At 41.2% G+C, this 18,633-nt stretch overlaps 1 protein-coding gene across 1 annotated transcript; it reads left to right on the top strand.

Moving 5' to 3' along the window:
• The first annotated feature begins 2,191 nt into the window (after positions 1–2,191).
• On the top strand, positions 2,192–16,284 carry SLC30A8 (solute carrier family 30 member 8). The gene is made up of 7 exons (XM_063419389.1): positions 2,192–4,586; positions 8,371–8,509; positions 12,094–12,247; positions 12,750–12,939; positions 13,336–13,441; positions 15,007–15,141; positions 16,139–16,284. Exons 1-7 carry the CDS (start codon positions 4,383–4,385, stop codon positions 16,282–16,284), a joined length of 1,074 nt encoding a protein of 357 aa, XP_063275459.1. The 5' UTR covers positions 2,192–4,382.
• The last annotated feature ends 2,349 nt before the right edge of the window (positions 16,285–18,633 follow it).

The following is an 18,633-nucleotide window of genomic DNA, read 5'->3' as shown; positions in this document are numbered from 1 at the left end:
GATCAATGCTCAGGAAGATTATAGGTGTTTCTTGTGATTTCTGGAGTGCTTTGGCTGAGGACCCTGTGGTTGTCTCCTTTGTCAGCTGTCCCAGTAGCATACAGTTCTTGGCAGACTCAGCAAACCCCACCCCATTGCTTTTGCCCCCCTGCAGGTGACACTGGGACCCTGCAGAAAGGGCTGTGGCTGCCCAGGGCTGGCCTATGCCAATTCCATTATGCCCAATTCGGTTTTGCCCTCTTCATCTCCGAAAGAAAATTAGAAACAAGGTAGTAAGTGATATGAAACAGAAATTAAATTGCTAGGGCATCAGCTCAGAAAATTGGTGGTTCAGAGGTATAACAATGACACATAAAATCATGAATGATGTGAGGCAGGTAAGCAGGGAATAGTCACTCATTATTTCTAACAGTATAAGAACTAATTAAAATAGCAGGCAGACAGCTCCAGAGTGACAAAAGGCACATTATTTTTACACACATCATAATTAAATTGCGTCAATAGTTTCAAGTCAGCTGGGTTTGTGGAATAAAGGTCTGTAAAGAGATGTTGGACAGGAACTCTGGTTCAGAACTGGGGAGCAGTAACTCTCTGGGAATGTTCTTCTTTGGTACTTTGACCTTATGTATTCTTTCATGGTCATGACAGAGTTTGGATACTTGGCTACATGCCCCTCTGGTCTGTCTCCAGGCAGCCACTGTTATACATTGCTGTGTAGAGGGAAAACTCTTGACAACACATTTATGCATACAGGGCCAAGCCCTCAAAATGAGGCCAAATAAGACAGCTAAGGCATGAATTCATATCTACTAGACATCTGAATGTATGCAAATATATAAATATTTGCCTTTATTTTGTGCCCACAGTAAGGAAAAGGAGAAACTCCTTTTAAAAACCTGGACAGCCAGGTTTTTAACAGAGTCTCAAATACCTTGAAAATATTCAGGATTGGTACATCAATTGAAATCAGAATGGTGCCAGCAAAAGGAAGGTGACTATGGCTTTGATAAATTTTTCTCTGAAGGCAGTTTCATTATCCTTTCAGGCACCAGAAAATTACTATGTTCCCTCATGAAGGAGATGATCTCCTGTGGAAAGCACAGTGATTCCACATTTTCCTCTTTTGACTGGGGAACTCATAATGGTCTAGGAGGATAGCAATTATTCCCATAAGCCTGCAGATCAAGGCACCCAGCAGATCAAGTGAAAATAAACAAAAAGGAAGTCGTAATAAAAAGCTATTGCTAATGATTTGTGTGAAATCTGCAATATGTATTAATATTTTCTGCTTCCCCCTTCTGGGCATGACTCAGTAGGAGCCTTTCGGAGACATTCCCTTGACTATCTTTTTTACAAAGAAAAGAGAATTTGAAATGGAGAAAAGATTATTTTTTAATCTGTAACTCTGCAATATGCTGACACAGAGACCTGATGCTCAAAGGCTACATTTTCCTCTAAAACACTGTGAAGGGGTTTCTGGTCTAACAGAGCTGATCTTTGCACCTTAAGCTTTTGATTCACACTTTTATAAAACTGCCTCTTATATTGTTAGATTCTTTTAATTAGTAGCAGGCAGCTTTTGAAAGAAAAATAATGGTTATGTACAGGAGCTGGCAGGAGTTTTCCCAACTCATCAGGCCAGATGCTGTTCTGGAAGTTCAAAGGGAGCAGTGAATGCTCGCCACCTCTGGCAACTGGGGCACTTTTATTTAGGTACCCTTTAGACAGAAAAATGTGACATTTGTGGGTTTATGCTGCCTCTGTTTGCTTTTGCATCTGTCCAGCAAGATCTGTGGACAGTGCTTTCCTGTCCCTCAGTGATGTCCTGAGGCTTTGTTAGTTGACAGAGAGACTGAAAGACAAAAAACAAAAGAGAGTGAGATCACAGAGTGGCCTATTTTGTTAACAGCAAGGAAAGGACTTGGTGGTTCAGAATATGCAGTGGTAATTTTGGCATTCCTGCCTGAGAGGCTGCTGAGCTGATCGTGACTCATGTCATTAAGATGATTTTAATGTTCACTGCCAGCTGATGAAAATTGAGGTAAGGGGAAATTAATTTTACATGCAAACTATAGAAAAGCATTGGAAGTTAACTCCAGAGAGAGATCATGAGAAAAAAAATCTTGCCTGCCCTGATCTCCAGGGGAGAGTGAGAGAACTACAGCATTTTATTCAGCCATCTGGAAGGAATTAATTTGTGATACCTTCTGTGTCTAATTCATCAGTAAAATATTGTACAAAAATGACACAGTGCACATAAGGAACCTGATAAATGTAAAACTAAAGGACTGGAGAAGGACTGGCTGGTGGGGACCCCAGCTGCCAGATGGGCAGCCCACTCCCTAGACAGTCCAACCTCTATTTGTTTGTTGTTGTGAGGAAAAAAGGAAAATGCTGACAAAAGGACTAAGAGACCTCACTGTCTCCAAGCATCAGGCATTAAATCTGACCAGTTGCTCTTTCCCTCAAGCTCCTCATGTACAGGGTTATCAGTCACCTCCACTGAGCAAACAGACACCACATGCTAACCTGGCTGGGGAGCAGGCTGGCTCAGGGGAACACTGCACCCTTGGAACATCCCAATAACATTTACAGACCCAAATCCACATTGATTAGCTACAGTTGCAGGGCTTGGGTGCCAGGGTGGGTCAGCTCTTATTTCGCCAGTACCTCTATGATGTTGATGGACATAAAAGGCCAAGGTGCCTTTGCCTCCTGTCCACCAGTGTGGGGCATCTGGCAGGACTTCAAACCTGCTGAGCAGCTGGACCCCCCTCAGGCTGCCCAAAAAACACAGCTGGAAAAAGCTTGTGATTTCAGTACAGTTTTTTTTTTTTTCTGGACACTGACTACTGGACATACAACTGCCAGGTTGGCAGCCACCAGCTGATTTCTTTCCAGTGAGATTTTAGGCATCTTGACACTTCTATAAACAGTGCAGAAACACTACAGAAAGGCACCAGGATTCATATTACTTCCTGGAGCACAGGTTTCCTTCACTCAGCTGAGGAAACAATTCTTCCTAGTCCCAGAGGAAAGTCTGAAGTCAAAATGGGGAAAAGCCACTGTTATTACTGGGGCAACTAAGCCCAGTCCCACATCCTGCCCCCAGGCTAATTTCAGGCTTGAAAAAACCAGCAGAGTTTGCTGTGTTCCTGGGTAGCCCCTGCACACACAGACCTCAAATAGCTGCCACACGTGGTTATAGGGACTGTGTGTACCTGCCTCTTGGCAGAATTCATCTTCTGGTGCCACAGTCTCAGTGCACTCACCACATTAGGAGTAGCTCTGGCAACAAGTGTTGTATTGGGAGAGACAGAAAGGTTTTAAGTCCCCCTGGGAGGGGTTTAGAGTTTTTTGGGGTGGTTTTTTTTGTTGTTTTTGTTTTGGGGTTTTTTTGGGTTTTTTGCCATTTGATTTTTTTTTCTGTTGAGTGATAAGGAGAAGGGGACATCCTTGCTCAGCAAAGCACCTTGGGGCCTCCCAGGGGGCATCTCTTGGTTGTTCTGCTGAGAGCACCAGAGCTTGTGGTGCTCCAGGAGCTTGTGCAGTTGCCCTGCAATGAGCTTGGCCCCAGCCCTCTCTACCCCACCCCGTATTTCCTGTGCAGGAACCAGCAGAGGCACAACACTGAGGCTTTGTGGCAGAGCAGACTTGGCTGAAAATCACTTTGTGATGGAGCAGTGCTCAAAGAGCCACTTCTGCCTGACTTCTCACCATGAAATCAGTGGCACAAAGGGTTCTGCATGTACTATGTGTTACATGTACCATGGAGAATTTATTTCTTTGATTTTTGAATACCTTTGAGATCTTTCAGTTAATATTTTCTATACTCAGGCTCTGCTGGAATATTGGTAGATTTTATACATATGTAGAAAATTGAGATAAAATAGTTCTTTGTGCAAAGAGAGGAGAGAAATATCTTTAGCTGATTATATTTAAGAAAAAGAAGTTTGGGGTGTTTTTTTGACTAGTATTCCTGACAAAGCTGTTGGGAATAAAATCTTGAATTTTTCGTAGAATTTTTTCCATGTTATGCTGAACATGGAGCTATTTGCATGAGGTACAATTTTTTCAAAGTCATGTGGTGTGCATGAGATATACAGCCTACGAAAGCCACCCTGTGCTACATAGACTGCTAAATGATGTAGGAGAGCCCAAAGAGCTGGGAAACACAGCCAGAACACTCATTTCATGTGCAGCTCCCTCCCACAGAGCCTTGCTTGTGCGAGCAAGCCTCTTCTATGACCTGCTCTGCTGTTCCCAGTGCTGCTTTTATCCTTTGAAAGCATTAATTACATCGTTTCTGGGGCTGTAGGGCTAGACGCCTGAATAACCAGGGTTTTTCTTTTTTAACCTTCTATTTCTTTCTATCCCAAAGGATGAGCTGGCTTCAGAAGAATTCAAATGAAGAGAGGCAGCAGCAGGAAGCAGAAGTTACAGGAGCTAATCCAGCGTATCACTGTCACAGCTACTCCCAGGCCTATGAGAACAGAAAGAGGGAGCAGCATCAAGCCAGGAGGAAGCTCTGTGTAGCATCAGTAGTTTGCACCTTCTTCATGATTGCTGAGATAACAGGGGAGTATGTGTGTTCAAAAAGAGCCCAGTCTGGTGCCCAGCACAGCCACATTTTTGCCTTCAGTGAGCACTCTGACTGCAGGGACCGTGCTGACAGGGGTGAACCCACCTATGAAATAACTCTCCATTGTCCCTGGTCATTAAAAGAATTGTGGGAAGGGTTTAAGTGAAATTATCAGAATATCTTCATATATGCTTTCAAGGATTGCATCTGGGTAGGAATACAAAGATCAGTTAATGGTCTGAAATGTTCTTCCAGGTCTTTAAGCTTGACTGATGCGTGTCTTAGCATCACAAAAGGTTTCTAATAAATTGGGTTACATTCTTTTTAAAAGATTAAAAGATTTTACGTATTTATCCAGGCCAATGAGATCTCAGCACCAATGAAGGCTGCTAGCGGCAGGATCTGAAAATAAATGCAAGAGTCGTTTCAAAATCCAGGGAAATCCAGGGCCAGATTCGCCATCTGTTTTTCTGCAGTTAAGTCAATGTATTTATATCAGGGCACGTTTATCTTTTAAATTGGCCTGATGGTGTGTCTCTGGATCAATGGAAGATTATTCCCCTACCTAATTAGCTTTCACTTCTGGAGCCACCCTACAATATCCAATATGAGTATTTGGCTTGCTTATAGAGCATTGGCTTTTCATTTTGTCTCACTGTTCTGCTCTCTCCATGGATTCTATGATATTTATATCCACCTGATAGTTCCTGGCTCTTTAATTTGCCCTTCTCTGCAGTGAGCTGAGGTAAGGGAAGGCACGAGGAATCCCACAGACTTTTGCCATATGTGTTCCAGCCCATGTAACAAAAATCAGCCAGGAAGGCCTCTGAAACCCGTATTTTCCCAGCTCAGACATCTCTGGAGTCCCATGAAAATGAAACAGAAAGGCTTTGTCTTCCCCACAGCTGAGAAGTGAAGGCACTGAAAGAGTTGCTGCATTTCTGCCTTCTCCTCTGGCTGCCGAACCCAGCAGGGACTTCTCCAACTCTTCCCTCCCACTGCATGAGGCCCTGTTGTTTGTAGGTCACATGCATTCCCCCATGAAAGCCAGTGCATGCTGCTAATCCCCATGCAGTAATTTCCAGTGCCAGAAGTAATGCATTATTAACAAAACCATATAATCAGAGGGCTTAAGTTTGGTGAATGCGGCTGTGCTAGAGGATAATTGGAAGGACAGATGATATGTTAACTAAATGTTTCGTTTTGCTTAATGAATCATGCAGCTTTTTTGCAGTGACAGCTTAAGTAACAGGCTTGAAGACCGTTTTGCTTCAGACCATTAAACTTTGACAAACCAGTTATTAACTGCAGTTACAGACAGCTCTCTGTGGAGATTTTTGTAATTATGAACCATACATTTAATTTTTTTAATCATTAGGCAAGACTGCTGTGCCTGATGATTGACCATTGAGTGACTGACAATTTCTACTGCTCGTGGTCTATAAAGCAATAAACATCCATTATAGGGAATGGTAAGTCTTAAAGGCCACTTGTTGGGAGTATTGATAAAAAGCTGTAAAAGCCAATAACTACAACACTTATTTTACTCCTGAAGATAAAGAATATCTTCTCCTCCCCTCCTTGCCCTCTAAGGGCTGACAGCTTCTGTGGGCATTATTCTGCTAAACAGAAGAAACAAAGCTGCATCCCTCCCAGAGAGGTTGAAAAGTTGTGCTTCTTTGAATGTGTAGATCTTTCTGTGATGTCTTTTTCTTAAACCACCTGTGCTGGCCATTACTTGCTTTCCCAAACAAGGCACTGCTGGTTGATCTGATACACCACCAACTCTCTTTGAAAGACAATTGTCTTCTGCTCTTCTAAGGCAGACCCATCACCATCTCCACAGATCTGGAGATAGCAGTCAGACCAATACTACCCACTGTGGAGCCAGCCATGAAAGTGCTTTCCAGTGAGTTTTGGTGGTTAAGGACCAAATGTGGATTTCAAAGCACTTCCACTTGGGCAGTAGAAAGAAAGACAAACACTGCATGTGTTCTCACGTCAGAGCAGAACATAACAACTTGATCAGTGAGACAAGTTGCTAAGTTAATCAGACTGAGATATCTGAAACTCAACCAAGTGATGCCAGCAATACATAAATAAAAATTTGGAAACATTTTTCAAAGACAGGAGGCGAGCAGCAAGCTTTTGAGATGCTGTGCCACAGAACATGTATAAAACGCAACAGGGTTTTGCCCACAGCTTGTGATCTACATATTTGTTTGCTGAAAGATACCTGATGCCTGGGATATTAACATCTGGGCACTCCCAGACAAGCCTTCTTCCCCCTGCTAGGCAGAACTGCCTCCCTCTTGAGATACAGTTACCCTGAAAACAGTGAAAATCTTAGAGATGTGCCATGACCAAAAAGTATCAGTGCATTTGCACTTGAGCATGTGCTGGGAAATACTTATTCTGATGAATTCTTCATTGTACCACAAGGAAGGAGATGCCCCCAAATCCTGCAGCCATGCTTTCTCCCTTTTGAGAAGGAACTTTGAGCAAAATTCTGCACAGAAAAAACAGTGTTAGGTATTCTAATCAAAAATATGCATACAGGAGGAAATTAGACAGTCCATCCTGCTGGAATGAAAATGCTCCAACTATAAGGAAACAAGAGATATATCTACATGTCCTTTTGGCAGTGGTATGCTGCCAAAGGGTTGAATGAGGCATTTTATGATGTTTTGCAGGACTCATTAATTCTCATGTGGGTTGTGGTCAGGAGAAATGAGTGAGCTGAAATTAATTAAATGAATGAAGAATGGAAAGGCATTGCCAAATGCAGAAACTAGGTGTTTTGGCTCTATTATTTCATGTCTACTTTTCTACGTTTGCATTTTGATGAAAAGATTCCCCTTCTGTAATGTGTTGGAAGGACAGGGTCCTGCCTGGGATCCTTCTGCAGCCACCAGGAGCTGGGGCAGTTTAAAGCAAACTTGTAGTTTATTTGGATTTGTCTTTAGCCCTGAGACACGGTTAGAAGAATTTGGCAAAAAAATTATATTTAGCTTACCGAGTAAAAGAAATGTGAATTAAAATAACCCAAAGTGTTCCTAATTTGGCTTTTTTTTCCTTCAGAATCCACATAAATCCAAACCCCCACAGAGTAAAATTACATTCAGCCACATTTTTTGAGCTCTAGCAGGAAAATTAAGTCATGCATTACAGATTCAAAATGATAGATTAGTCCTGAGAACAGAACATTTTTCTCTATGCCCTCACTAAAATGGTTGATTGCTTATCACAGATCTTCTACTGGGATCTTTCCATGTTTTCCTGTTTTAGTGTTGGCTGTGACAAATAAACAGTCAGGCAGCAGGAGGAACATGCATCTTTTCCTATAAAAAATAGGAAATTAATCCCATAAGCTAGGTCTCTGAACTGTTGTACATCCATAAAATATTGGTGTTCTGTGAAAAGATAGTGGGAGGATATGGGAAATGTGATTCCTAATATGGTTTTTAACAAAAAAAAGTCTTATATTCAAACAGTCAAACAGTACAATAGTAATGTAACTACAGAACTAATGTATCACAACTCTTATTGTTCTTAGGTCTCTCTCTAACAAAGAAAATTGACTTATGTATTTTTATTAATTCATACCTTTCACGGCACAAATGAAGTACAAAATGAAATTATCTTTGAAGAGGTTTTGGTCTTGTGTATGATGACTGAAAACTGAGTGTTCCCTTTGATTCTCAGCAAAGCAGGTCCTGAGTTTGGTGTGGTTGGCTCAGACTTCTGGCCAGAGCCGTGATGCAGGCGTGTTTCACACAGGCGGGCAGATCGCCGGGAGCCTGGCAGTGGTCAGCGACGCCGCGCACGTCCTGGGGGACCTGACAAGCTTCCTCATCAGCCTCTGCTCGCTGTGGCTCACCTCCAAACCTCCCACCAAGCAGCTCACTTTTGGGTGGCACCGAGCAGGTAGCAAACATGTCACAGCATGAACACACGGAATGGGAAAGGGAAGTGATCGTAGCCAGGGACTGGGGAACATGCGGATGTCCAACGGGTCTGCAGGCATTTAGAGACAGTGCATTAGTGCTCCCACAGTTCTCAGGACACAAAACAGAGTAAGGCAGTGAATTTCAGAGAAGCAAAGAGTCATCCCTTATCTAAGAGCACATCTTTCAGTACATTATTTACCATAGTTTTGGGCTGGTGCTAACTTTGGTGGAAATAACAGCAACTTCTCTCAGTGACTTGAGTGTGTGGAGGACTGAGCTCTCAACTTGTTAGGAAACAAATTTCTATAAAAGCAACCATAAAAATCAGGATTTGCTCCATTTCTAAAGCAAATGATTAAATTATTTTTAAAAATCCACAATGTTACATTTGTAGAAAAGTGAGATCCTTTAACATTTACCCTTTTCTAGATTGTTTCCTTTCATATGTCTTTATCATTGTTTGTTTTTATCAGACGCAAATAGATTTTTAAAGTACTCTGTCCTCAACCTAAAACAAGAATTTTACAGATGATATCTAATAGCAAAGCCTGACAACCAAACACAAGTGTTTTTTCAAAAGACAAGACACCAGCAAAATACTAACCATGAGAATAATTTTCTGGGAGTATGAGTCTGTTCAAGATTCAGACACCTAAATATCAATGCCTACATGCACATGAGCACTTTTAAGCATAGGGTCCAAGCCTCTGATGTATTCAACAGAAATCTTGACTCCATTCAGCCTCCTAAACATGGAATTCCAGTGTTACATCCCTAGGATGTCTGAGAATGCATGGGAATGGCAGCTGTGGCACAAGACCTATAGGAGACTGCACAAGGTGTCATGCACAAAATCAGGGCATGTCAAATGTGGCCAGACAGTCTTAGCTAAGAAAACAGTATGTGTTCCCAGTCAGCCAGTGAAGAAGAGAACTGTATAAATCACCATTAATTTGATGTCCACTGTCCACAGAGGGAGCTTAGACACTTAGGTAATTCCTAGAGGTAGGCAATTTAGTTGTCTCTGTCTGAAAGTAAGTCTCATGTTGGATGTCTCAGGGCTTAGTTTTGTTGCTTATATGTAAATGATTTGTGCCATTTGAAATCCAGTTGCCACTCTGGAAGTCTTTGGGTCAATTATACACCTTGTGTCAAGCTACACATGGCTTGACAACCTCAAATGGCTCTAGACAGCTGTGCACCAGAACCAAGGACTCAGATGATAAATGCTTCAAGGATGTTCAGTAGTAAAGTCCAAAAACAGCTTCTGACTCAGATGTCTGTAGGCCAGGGTTGGTTGTAGCTGCAGAGAGTGCCAGGGAAGGCATATGCCATACTCATCCTGTCTTTCTGTAGCTCCCTAAGTGTATTCTACCAGCCCTGTTGGAAACAGGCTGCTGGGTTAGTGGGAGGTTCAGTATGGCCGAAGCATGGTTGGAATTATGTAGACAACAGCTGAATTTTGTAGCCTTTGTAAATTACTACTTAACATCTGTTGGTCAACCATTACTTTTCATGTTTATTATCTCTTACCCTGGGGGAAAAGAGTGACAGACCTCTCCTGCTGACGTAGGCAGGTTCAGCCACTTCATGTAACTTCATCCTCAGTCTGACCTAGATTATTTTAATTTTGTTATTGCAATGCAAAACTTCAAAACCAATCCTTTATTGCCCTTTTTATCCTGGTAGCAAAAAGAGCCTTGCATCAAATGTTAGAAGCTATTTAATTGCATTCCATGATTGTTATCCTGTTTCTTGCTTATTTTCCCGGCTATATTCTCAGTTTAATATGCAGGTGGGTACCTTAATAGAGCAGCTAAGGGCAGTCAGGTGGCAAAGTCACCCTTCACTGACTACCAAGGTCTTGCAAGTGCAGCCCTCCATGACACTTTAAGATGTTTCTTCACTGCTTCTCCCAGACTGATAGATATTGTCATGAAAAGACTCTGCGTGGCAGTGCTCAGCTTTAGCCATCTGAATGCTTTCTGCCCTCCATGCCAAAGCAGTGCAGCTACTTTCACAAACACAATATTGAATACGATTGATAGTGTGAGCCAAACTATTTTCAGTTTGGCTGGACGAAACTTTCTTGCACTTTAATTTTCCTTAGCTGTACTCAAAGATTCCCACACAGTTCTACATTACTGTTAGCTGTGCTCTGTTAGTGCTAGTAGTTCTGAAAAAAAGAACTGAGAACATCTCGAGTGAAGTATTTAGTGCTGCTGAACTGATCTGTAAGCATAACTAAACTTTTGCCAAGATACTCCATTGAAAATGAATAGGTAAAGATGACCACAAACATGTTCTGTTATGGAAGATATGCATAAATCCACACAGGTGGATATGTGTGTTCACAAGAGCTCATTTCATGCCAATGATAGCACAGCCATCAACAGCTTCAGTTAGGCCAAGTTTGCAGGTGCTCAACCTGCAACTTGAAGAAAAAAAAATTCCATGATTTATATTTGCTTCTATCTAATTGTAAGCAAAACTAGATTGCCCTTATCAGTACACTTTGATTTGTTATTTTCCATTTTTAGGCAAAACAGTTATTTGATACGCTTTTGCAGCCTGCAAAAGGGGGGATCCCCAGAAAAATGATGTAAAAAATCATAAGCTGTTTTAATGGATTGTCAGTGGAGGTCTGTGCAAATGCTTTCTGGATGTCTACTGCCTTTCACTTTACTGTGAGCTTGCATTTTCTTTGGTACTGTCTCGGTTGTGCTCATTTACTCATTCAAGTCACATGGCAATTACTAGTCCCATATCCTATTAAAAGCATGCTGCACATTCTTATGCACTTCCCTGGACCTCTCCTCTAACAGTGCAATAAAAGGTGGCCTTGGGGACTGGATTTATTTGAGCCCAACTCAAAGCCAATAGAGACAAAATTAAATTTTGCTACCCTGGGGAAAAAATAACTTATTTTGTTCTCATCACAGCTGGTGGCACAAAAATGACTTTGTGGCATTGGCAGAATGAGTTCCAGGATAAGTTTTGCTGACAGGACCTCGTTGGGAGCTGCTACTGTCTTTCTGAAGTGTGAAGTGGTGAGAGGTGTGCAGAAATAGGGGAGGCTAATGGAGGGGGTTATGTCTGACAGTGAATTTGGGCGAGCTGTGCCTCTCTTCTTCCTTCAAACCTCTGCTCCTGTGATGAAGATAATCTTGTTGGGAGAAGAGGGCTGGTCTTTATGGGTTTCACACCACAGTCAGGGCCAGGCAAACTCCTATTGCTCCTCCCAGAACTCCCCAAAAGTATCTTTTACATCTCTCCAGTTATTTAGAATGTTGCATGAACTCAGCACTGGAAAGCGGACAAAAGTAGGAGCAGGTAGAACAGGGTTAGGCCTCCACATACACAAGGCTACCCTGGATAGCCCTGGATTTACTATGATCAGAAAGGAGGTTGGCCCATTCTTTGTGAGCTTTAAGACTGCCAGCATACAAGAAGCAGCTCTCCTTGCTATGAAGCTCATAAACCTGTAACCATCATCAGCCTCTTAAAATTTTTTTGCATTCCTATTCTGGCTGTTGAAATCAGATTTCTTTTCGTTCCTAGAAATTCTGGGAGCTTTGGTGTCGATGATAATAGTTTGGATGGTGACTGGTGTGTTGACATACTTGGCTTGCATGAGGCTGCTACATCCTGATTACGATATTGATGCTACAGTGATGCTCATCACCTCTGCTTGTGCCCTGCTCACCAACATCCTGTAAGTTCTTTTGTTCTCCTCTCATACGACATTTGAACCTTGAACCTGCTGCTGGAATTCAATTTAAAAAAACTATAGAGAGATAATGGCCTCAGAAATATTGTGTTTATAAGTTCCATGAGGGCATGGAAAGGAGCCAAAAAGAGAGGTCCTGCTTCTCATTGCAAGCTGCAATTGCTCTCCTCCTTTCTATTAGCTGAGAAGGCAAATTATGAATCTACAAACCCCAGGAAGAGATTATTCTCCATGTCACTTTTTATTAGATGTCAGAATATTCAAGAACTCCACAGAAAATGAGGCCTCATTAACTACCCCATTCACAGACTTTCTTGATTATGCTAATCACTGAAAACCTAGGAATTGTCTGCTCAGCCACTCTGCATTTCTACTTAATGTGTCAGATTTTACTGTTCAGCATTCAGAAGTGACAGGAGTGGTGATGTGAATGACCTCACTGCTTTCAGTATATCCTCTGATATTTGCAGCTTTACATCTCTTGCAGACTAAGCCTGATTCTGCACCAGACTGGCCACGGGCACAGCCATGGGGCACAAGCCAGGGAATGTGTGTCAGCCCCCCTGGAAAAGCCAGCTCTGAGCAATGCCAGCCTGCGGGCAGCCTTTGTGCATACCATTGGAGATCTGTTCCAGAGTATTAGTGTGCTAATTAGTGCACTTATCATCTTCTTTAAGGTTGGTTTTATTAGTTCAAATGCCTGCCTTGCAATCAAGGATAAGTGTTATTTTCACAGCATTGTGACATTAGGTACCATGTAAATATTTCCTCTCTCTTCATCATACACACTGTAATTGTATCAAAGAGACTCATACTTATTCTTGGGAACTGAAATAACTGTTGAGAGTATAACCCTTGTTTCTTGGTGTTTCAACTGGATGCTTTGGTGTCTCTCCCTTTCTTCATCTGTAGCACCTCCATTCCCTGTGCTGAGGCTCCCTAACTGGCAAAGGAGGCCAGCACTCATTCTGTACTAGATGAATGGAATTTATTATTCTTTCATGCTAACTAATAAAATTGACAATAACTGACAATAATGAAATTAACAAACCGATGTGTTCATATTTTTCTAGCCACAGTACAAAATAGCCGACCCAATCTGCACATTTGTGATTTCCATCTTTGTTTTGGCAACTACCATCACGATTTTAAGAGATATTTTAACTGTGTTAATGGAAGGTAGGACCTGATTCCAGAATCAATACACTTTATATTTTGATTTTTTTCTGTACTTTCTCCATAATGCTTATATACACTGAAAAAAAGTATAATAGCACATTTCTGCATCACTTTCTGATATTCTCTTAATTCTGATAATACTTTAAACCTACTCCTAATTTTAATCAAAATTGTTTTCTACCAATACATTACGTTTACACATATGCCAGTTTTTGTAAAAACCTATGTACTGATGTTTTGCTAATGAACTCTGAGTTGCTTTTGTTTGCCATATGTGGAGCATTTCTTTCTATCACCCCTTTCACATATGAGATGGCTGCTCACCTTGTTCATCATATATTTCCTTTACTCAAGTGAAATATAAGTCTTTGCCAAGAAAAAATGTTTTGACTGTGCTTTGAACTGTGTCTGTGAAACAGGCTGAGTGCAAGAGATAGAAGTTTAAAAGATTTTTAGTTACATGAGTCCAGAAAAGCAAGCTGTTGGAGCTTTCCAGTTGCATTCCAGTACATGGGAATAGACAATTCTCAGCACACCAACAGCATGAAGAGCCAGGCTTAGCAATATTTAATCCTGTCAGCTATGGACCTGAATATTTGATTTGCAAAGACTTGAGCAGTCACAGATGCAAGTTTTTGCCTTTGTCACACTGAATATAATGCAACCTCTTTCTCAGCTCTGAAGACATGAGGATTAAAGGAAAAAAGTAGCTCTAAAAGTGAAGGTTCTAAATGTGTACTCAGTGTGACTGCCTGTGTGGTTATTTCTTCTCTCTTTCACTTGCACCTACTGCTGTTTCAAGAAATAAAATATCTGATGCTGTTACAGTAGTTTCATTCGAGGGTTGGTTTGATTTCAGTGGATTTGAGATAGAGATACTTCCATGTAGAAGTGTACCTACTAAAAGTGCAGCAACTGACTGTGTTTTGGCTGCCAAAACATCAGATCTCTTGTTTACTGTGGAAAAAACAATCAAACTACCAGGAAGGGGGAGCAACCCCTGACACTCAGGAGTGTCTTTGTCAAAGCAGTGACTCGCAGCTCCTGTAAGCAGCGCTGACATGCCAAGGTCAGCAGTGCCCTGTTCTCCTCTGCTCCAAGCCTTGTCCTCCTGGGGAACTCTCAGGGGAGTCTCCTAAGCAGAATATTCTGCCCAGAATTTTCTGAGAAGAAATTGGATGCTGGAGCTGCTGTTTTAGTTTACTGACCCAAGTGGAGCATGATGAGTTCATGCTGTTCACACAGGCATAGAGATGTACTCACCAAATATGTTGGTGCAAAACTATGACATGATCTGGCTAAATTGCTCACTACCCTATGTAAACTGGACATTCAGACTGTCCCCTAAAACATGCATGGGTCTCAACCTTCCATGGGGAAGTTTAAAACAAGGGATAGATTTATATAGCACAGTGAACTCTGAAATAGATGGGCTTTCCAAAGCATTGAATACTTTTATAAAAATGATACATCTCAGTGAATAGAAGTTCATGATTCATTTTCCTCTCTTGATCATAATTCTTATCCATTAAAATATTGTTTTTCCATCAATTTCTCCTTTTCAGGAACATCAAAAGGATTTGCTTATGATGCTGTAAAAGCCAGGATTTTAGCAGTTGAAAAGGTGGATTCTGTTCACAACCTTCATCTTTGGTCTCTGACAATGAATCAAACTGCACTCTCTGCTCACATTGCCACAGGTCAGTAAATTTCTGTGAGCAGGGAGTAACTATTCAGCTGCTGCCTAGGAAAGGTCAGTCTTTCTTGATTCAGATTAAACTGACTGTATATCTGTTGCCTGTTAAAAAATCATCATAATTTTGTTAGGAAAATAAAATCAGCAATAATAAAAAATAAATCTCTCAGATCTTCCTCCCCGAAACCCTGTCTAAACAACAGGGACCTCTACTTTGCTCAAAACTTGAAAACTGCAGAGGTTGTGGGACAATGAAGTAAATGACAAGATATTGATACTGAAAATAAATTAAAAGAATTAGACTCAAACTGGATTTTTATCATAATTTTGTCTAACTTGATCTGGACAACAAAAACATACAGGGCCAATATGCATTCCTGATGTATATCCAACAGTAAAACAATCTTTAAATATAGATGGAGTTTAGAGGTAGCACCACTTCATCTTTTAAAATATTAGTTTAAATTGTAGTTCTTATCCCAGCTGACAAACTGTCCACTGCTCAGGTCAATTTGTCTGTCAGCTTTTTTATGTAAAAAAAAAAAAGCCAGCTGTGTTTGGCCAAGGACAGGGCTAGAGGTGAAGTCCTCCATGGAGTCCCCAGTTTCTAAAAACAGAGGGTCTGTCTGCCACCCAAATCACTTGGCACTGCTGCTATTCCCTGACTGGATAAACTAATCTTTATTAAGTATTTCTGCTTTCCTCCAGTCTTCTGCCAAACTGAATTTCTATGGTGATTACTTAACTTACCTTAACTCTTGCCAAAATTGCATATTCCAACCACATTTGAATGAACAAAGGTTTGCTGACATGGAGGTTTCTGAAAGGAGGAAGAAAAGGACAAGAAACACTTTTCAAACAAACTTCTTGTTAATAGTTTCTATCCTAGAAGTATACAATGTCTATATTAGATATCAATGTTTATATTAGAAGTATACAATACTCCTTTAAAGTATTATCAAAATGAATGTGTTTTGATTATTTTCTGCTTGTATCTGTAGCAGACACAAAGGACAGCCAGAAGATTTTGAGAGATGTTAGCCAAGCCCTGTTTGAGCACTACAGCTTCCACTCCATCACCATTCAGATTGAATCAGGAGAGGATCAGAAACCAGACTGTGTCTTCTGCCAAGAGCCCAGGGATTAAAGGGAGCAGTGTGCTATGCCAAATAACCATCACCCCTCTTACAGGTCAATGGAGACTATATGTGCTGGTTGAATGTAATTGATTAACAACAAATGGTAATTAACTGACATAACAAGCCCTGCCATTGCAAGCAGAGAATGGGCCTTTCTTAGTTGGTATCATCTACCATGAGAGAACATGTATTAAATCCAGCCATCAGCCAGATTGCCTGTCCATCAGCTTGTTTCTTTCAATTACAAGAGCAATATCTAAATTATTCTTGACTAGACCAGCATATTGGCAGTAAAGCAACATTTAGAGTGCCTGTCTGTAATTACAGATAACAAAAAACTAATCAACCTTCAAATTACCAACAGACAAATTATTACAGGTGTAATGAAATGTGAGTTTGCTGTTAGAAAACTCCACACTCAGGATGAAAAAGAAAATTTAAATTACCACAAGAGCTGAAGAAATCTGAGGAAGAAAGTGATGGTGCTTTCCCTGCCTTTTGGCAGACTTTCCTGACTCTTCCTGTCTGTTAAGAGAAGTATCAGATATGTACCATGGATCACAAGAGAATGGATCACAACAGAGTTCATTCCATTCATATTTGCCAAACAGCTCTTTGTTTTCTTAGGTAGCCCTATTTATGCTTTCAGCTAGCTTTCAGGCAAACTCTTTTCTGCCATGAGCAGTATTCTGAGCAGTATTCTGAACTGTTAACCCATAACTTGAATGGTGCTGCACCATGATGAGTTATGAGAGAAGATTTGAGGTGGATTTCTGTGTGTCCATGTCAAAAGGTACCACTGAGTCATGACAATAAAACACACCAGGTGCTCTCAGAAAATGAAAAAATAATTAGGGCAAGGAAAGAGTAGGACCCACTGTGAACATCCCATTGGTGTCACAGTTCAGAGTGGCCTGTGGGGTGTTACCCAGTGACACTACTTCTCTGAAGTTATATCAGATGATTAAAAAAAGCCTTTGGCATATCACACAGCCATTCATTGTAAAGGGAAGTGACATGCCTCTCCTTCAGGTAACTAACTCCCACATTTCCTAACAAGATGTGTCATGGTTTCTCCAACTGAGTGTGTCCACCAAAACACTCCAAACCACTGCTCTCTCACTCCCACCTTCCCCTCCTCTTCCCCTGTGGTCAGCTGGAGAGGAGAATCAGAGGCACAAAAGGTAAAGGTTATGGATTGGGATAAGAACAATTTACTGGAAACAGCAATGAAGTAAGAAAATGAACAGTAACAGCAGCAATACCAATGACAGAAGATACAAGAGGCGAACAATTCACGTGCGAGTGCTCACCCCTGACAACACCCCACTGTGCTGCCACACCACAGGACTCCAAAGAGACCCTTTCCCCATCCCTGGGAAATGATAGGAGGTGGTGTAGAATAACCTCCCAGTCCTGGTCCATGCCTCCTCCTGGCTACTGCAAAAATTAACCCTGTCCTGGCCAGAACTAGGACAAGGTGTAAATCTTCCTCTTTTACATACCTGGCAATGCTTACAGCAGAACTGAGAGCAGAGTCAGGTCTTTCTGCAATCCTCTATTTTTGTTCAACCGAATTAAACTCTCACCTCTTGGCAAAAGCAAGGGTTGCACTTCAAAATGCATGCTCCAGTGCTCCAAAAAACAACTTCAATTCTGCCCCTGGCCATAACAGTGCTTACCATGCAGAACTAGACATAATCTTTTCCCACTCCACAGTTCTCTCTCCAACAGCCATAAGGCTCACTCTGCTAACAGGTTTGTTAAAACAAAATAAATTATGTGATACCAAGTGGTACTGACTTTGCAGACCGATAGACAGAAAGACCATGGTGTTATTAAGGTGTAAATGGGCTTTGCTTTTTAGGAAATCTGGTTTTATTAGCAATAGGTTCACATTAGTTTTCTCCTTTATCATTCTAAGGAGATTAGAATTTTTTATTGGGGCTTTTGACTACAGATAATACATAACTATGTGATGATGGATTGATGTATTAAGCTGGCATTTGTTACCTGGTAGGGGGAACAAGAAATTATTCTGCGTAGAGGAAGATCTTACTCCAGTAAACCTCCCACTGAAATCAGATGAGGTATTAAAACAAAACACCCACTAGCAATTTCATGAGTATCTCATTATTTACCAGCTTGAAAGAGCTGAGGCCATAGCAGTGAAATTCAGAACAGTGATAAAGACAATTCTTGCCCTTCACAGCTGAAACTCCAGAAGACAAGACACAAATAAATCAAAGCACAGTAAGAAATTCTAAATGATGAAGTTAACTTGTCTTTCAGCCAGTTTCTCTGCTGTTATAATTTAGCATAGTTGCCTCCTTCCAAAGGCAACTCAGCTGTGCTTT

Source organism: Prinia subflava, chromosome 1 (assembly GCF_021018805.1).
Source record: "Prinia subflava isolate CZ2003 ecotype Zambia chromosome 1, Cam_Psub_1.2, whole genome shotgun sequence".
Lineage (NCBI taxonomy): Eukaryota > Metazoa > Chordata > Aves > Passeriformes > Cisticolidae > Prinia > Prinia subflava.
The sequence above is the reverse complement of the archived record's forward strand: the minus strand, read 5'-3'. Positions and strand labels throughout refer to the sequence as shown.

Excerpts from the sequence above, each read along its gene's own strand:
- SLC30A8 (XM_063419389.1), top strand. The coding sequence starts at position 4,383 with ATGAGCTGGCTTCAGAAGAATTCAAATGAAGAGAGGCAGCAGCAGGAA. Across the intron at positions 12,940-13,335 it reads CACTTATCATCTTCTTTAAG|CCACAGTACAAAATAGCCGA; the intron begins GTTGGTTTTATT and ends ATATTTTTCTAG. Across the intron at positions 15,142-16,138 it reads CTCTGCTCACATTGCCACAG|CAGACACAAAGGACAGCCAG; the intron begins GTCAGTAAATTT and ends TTGTATCTGTAG.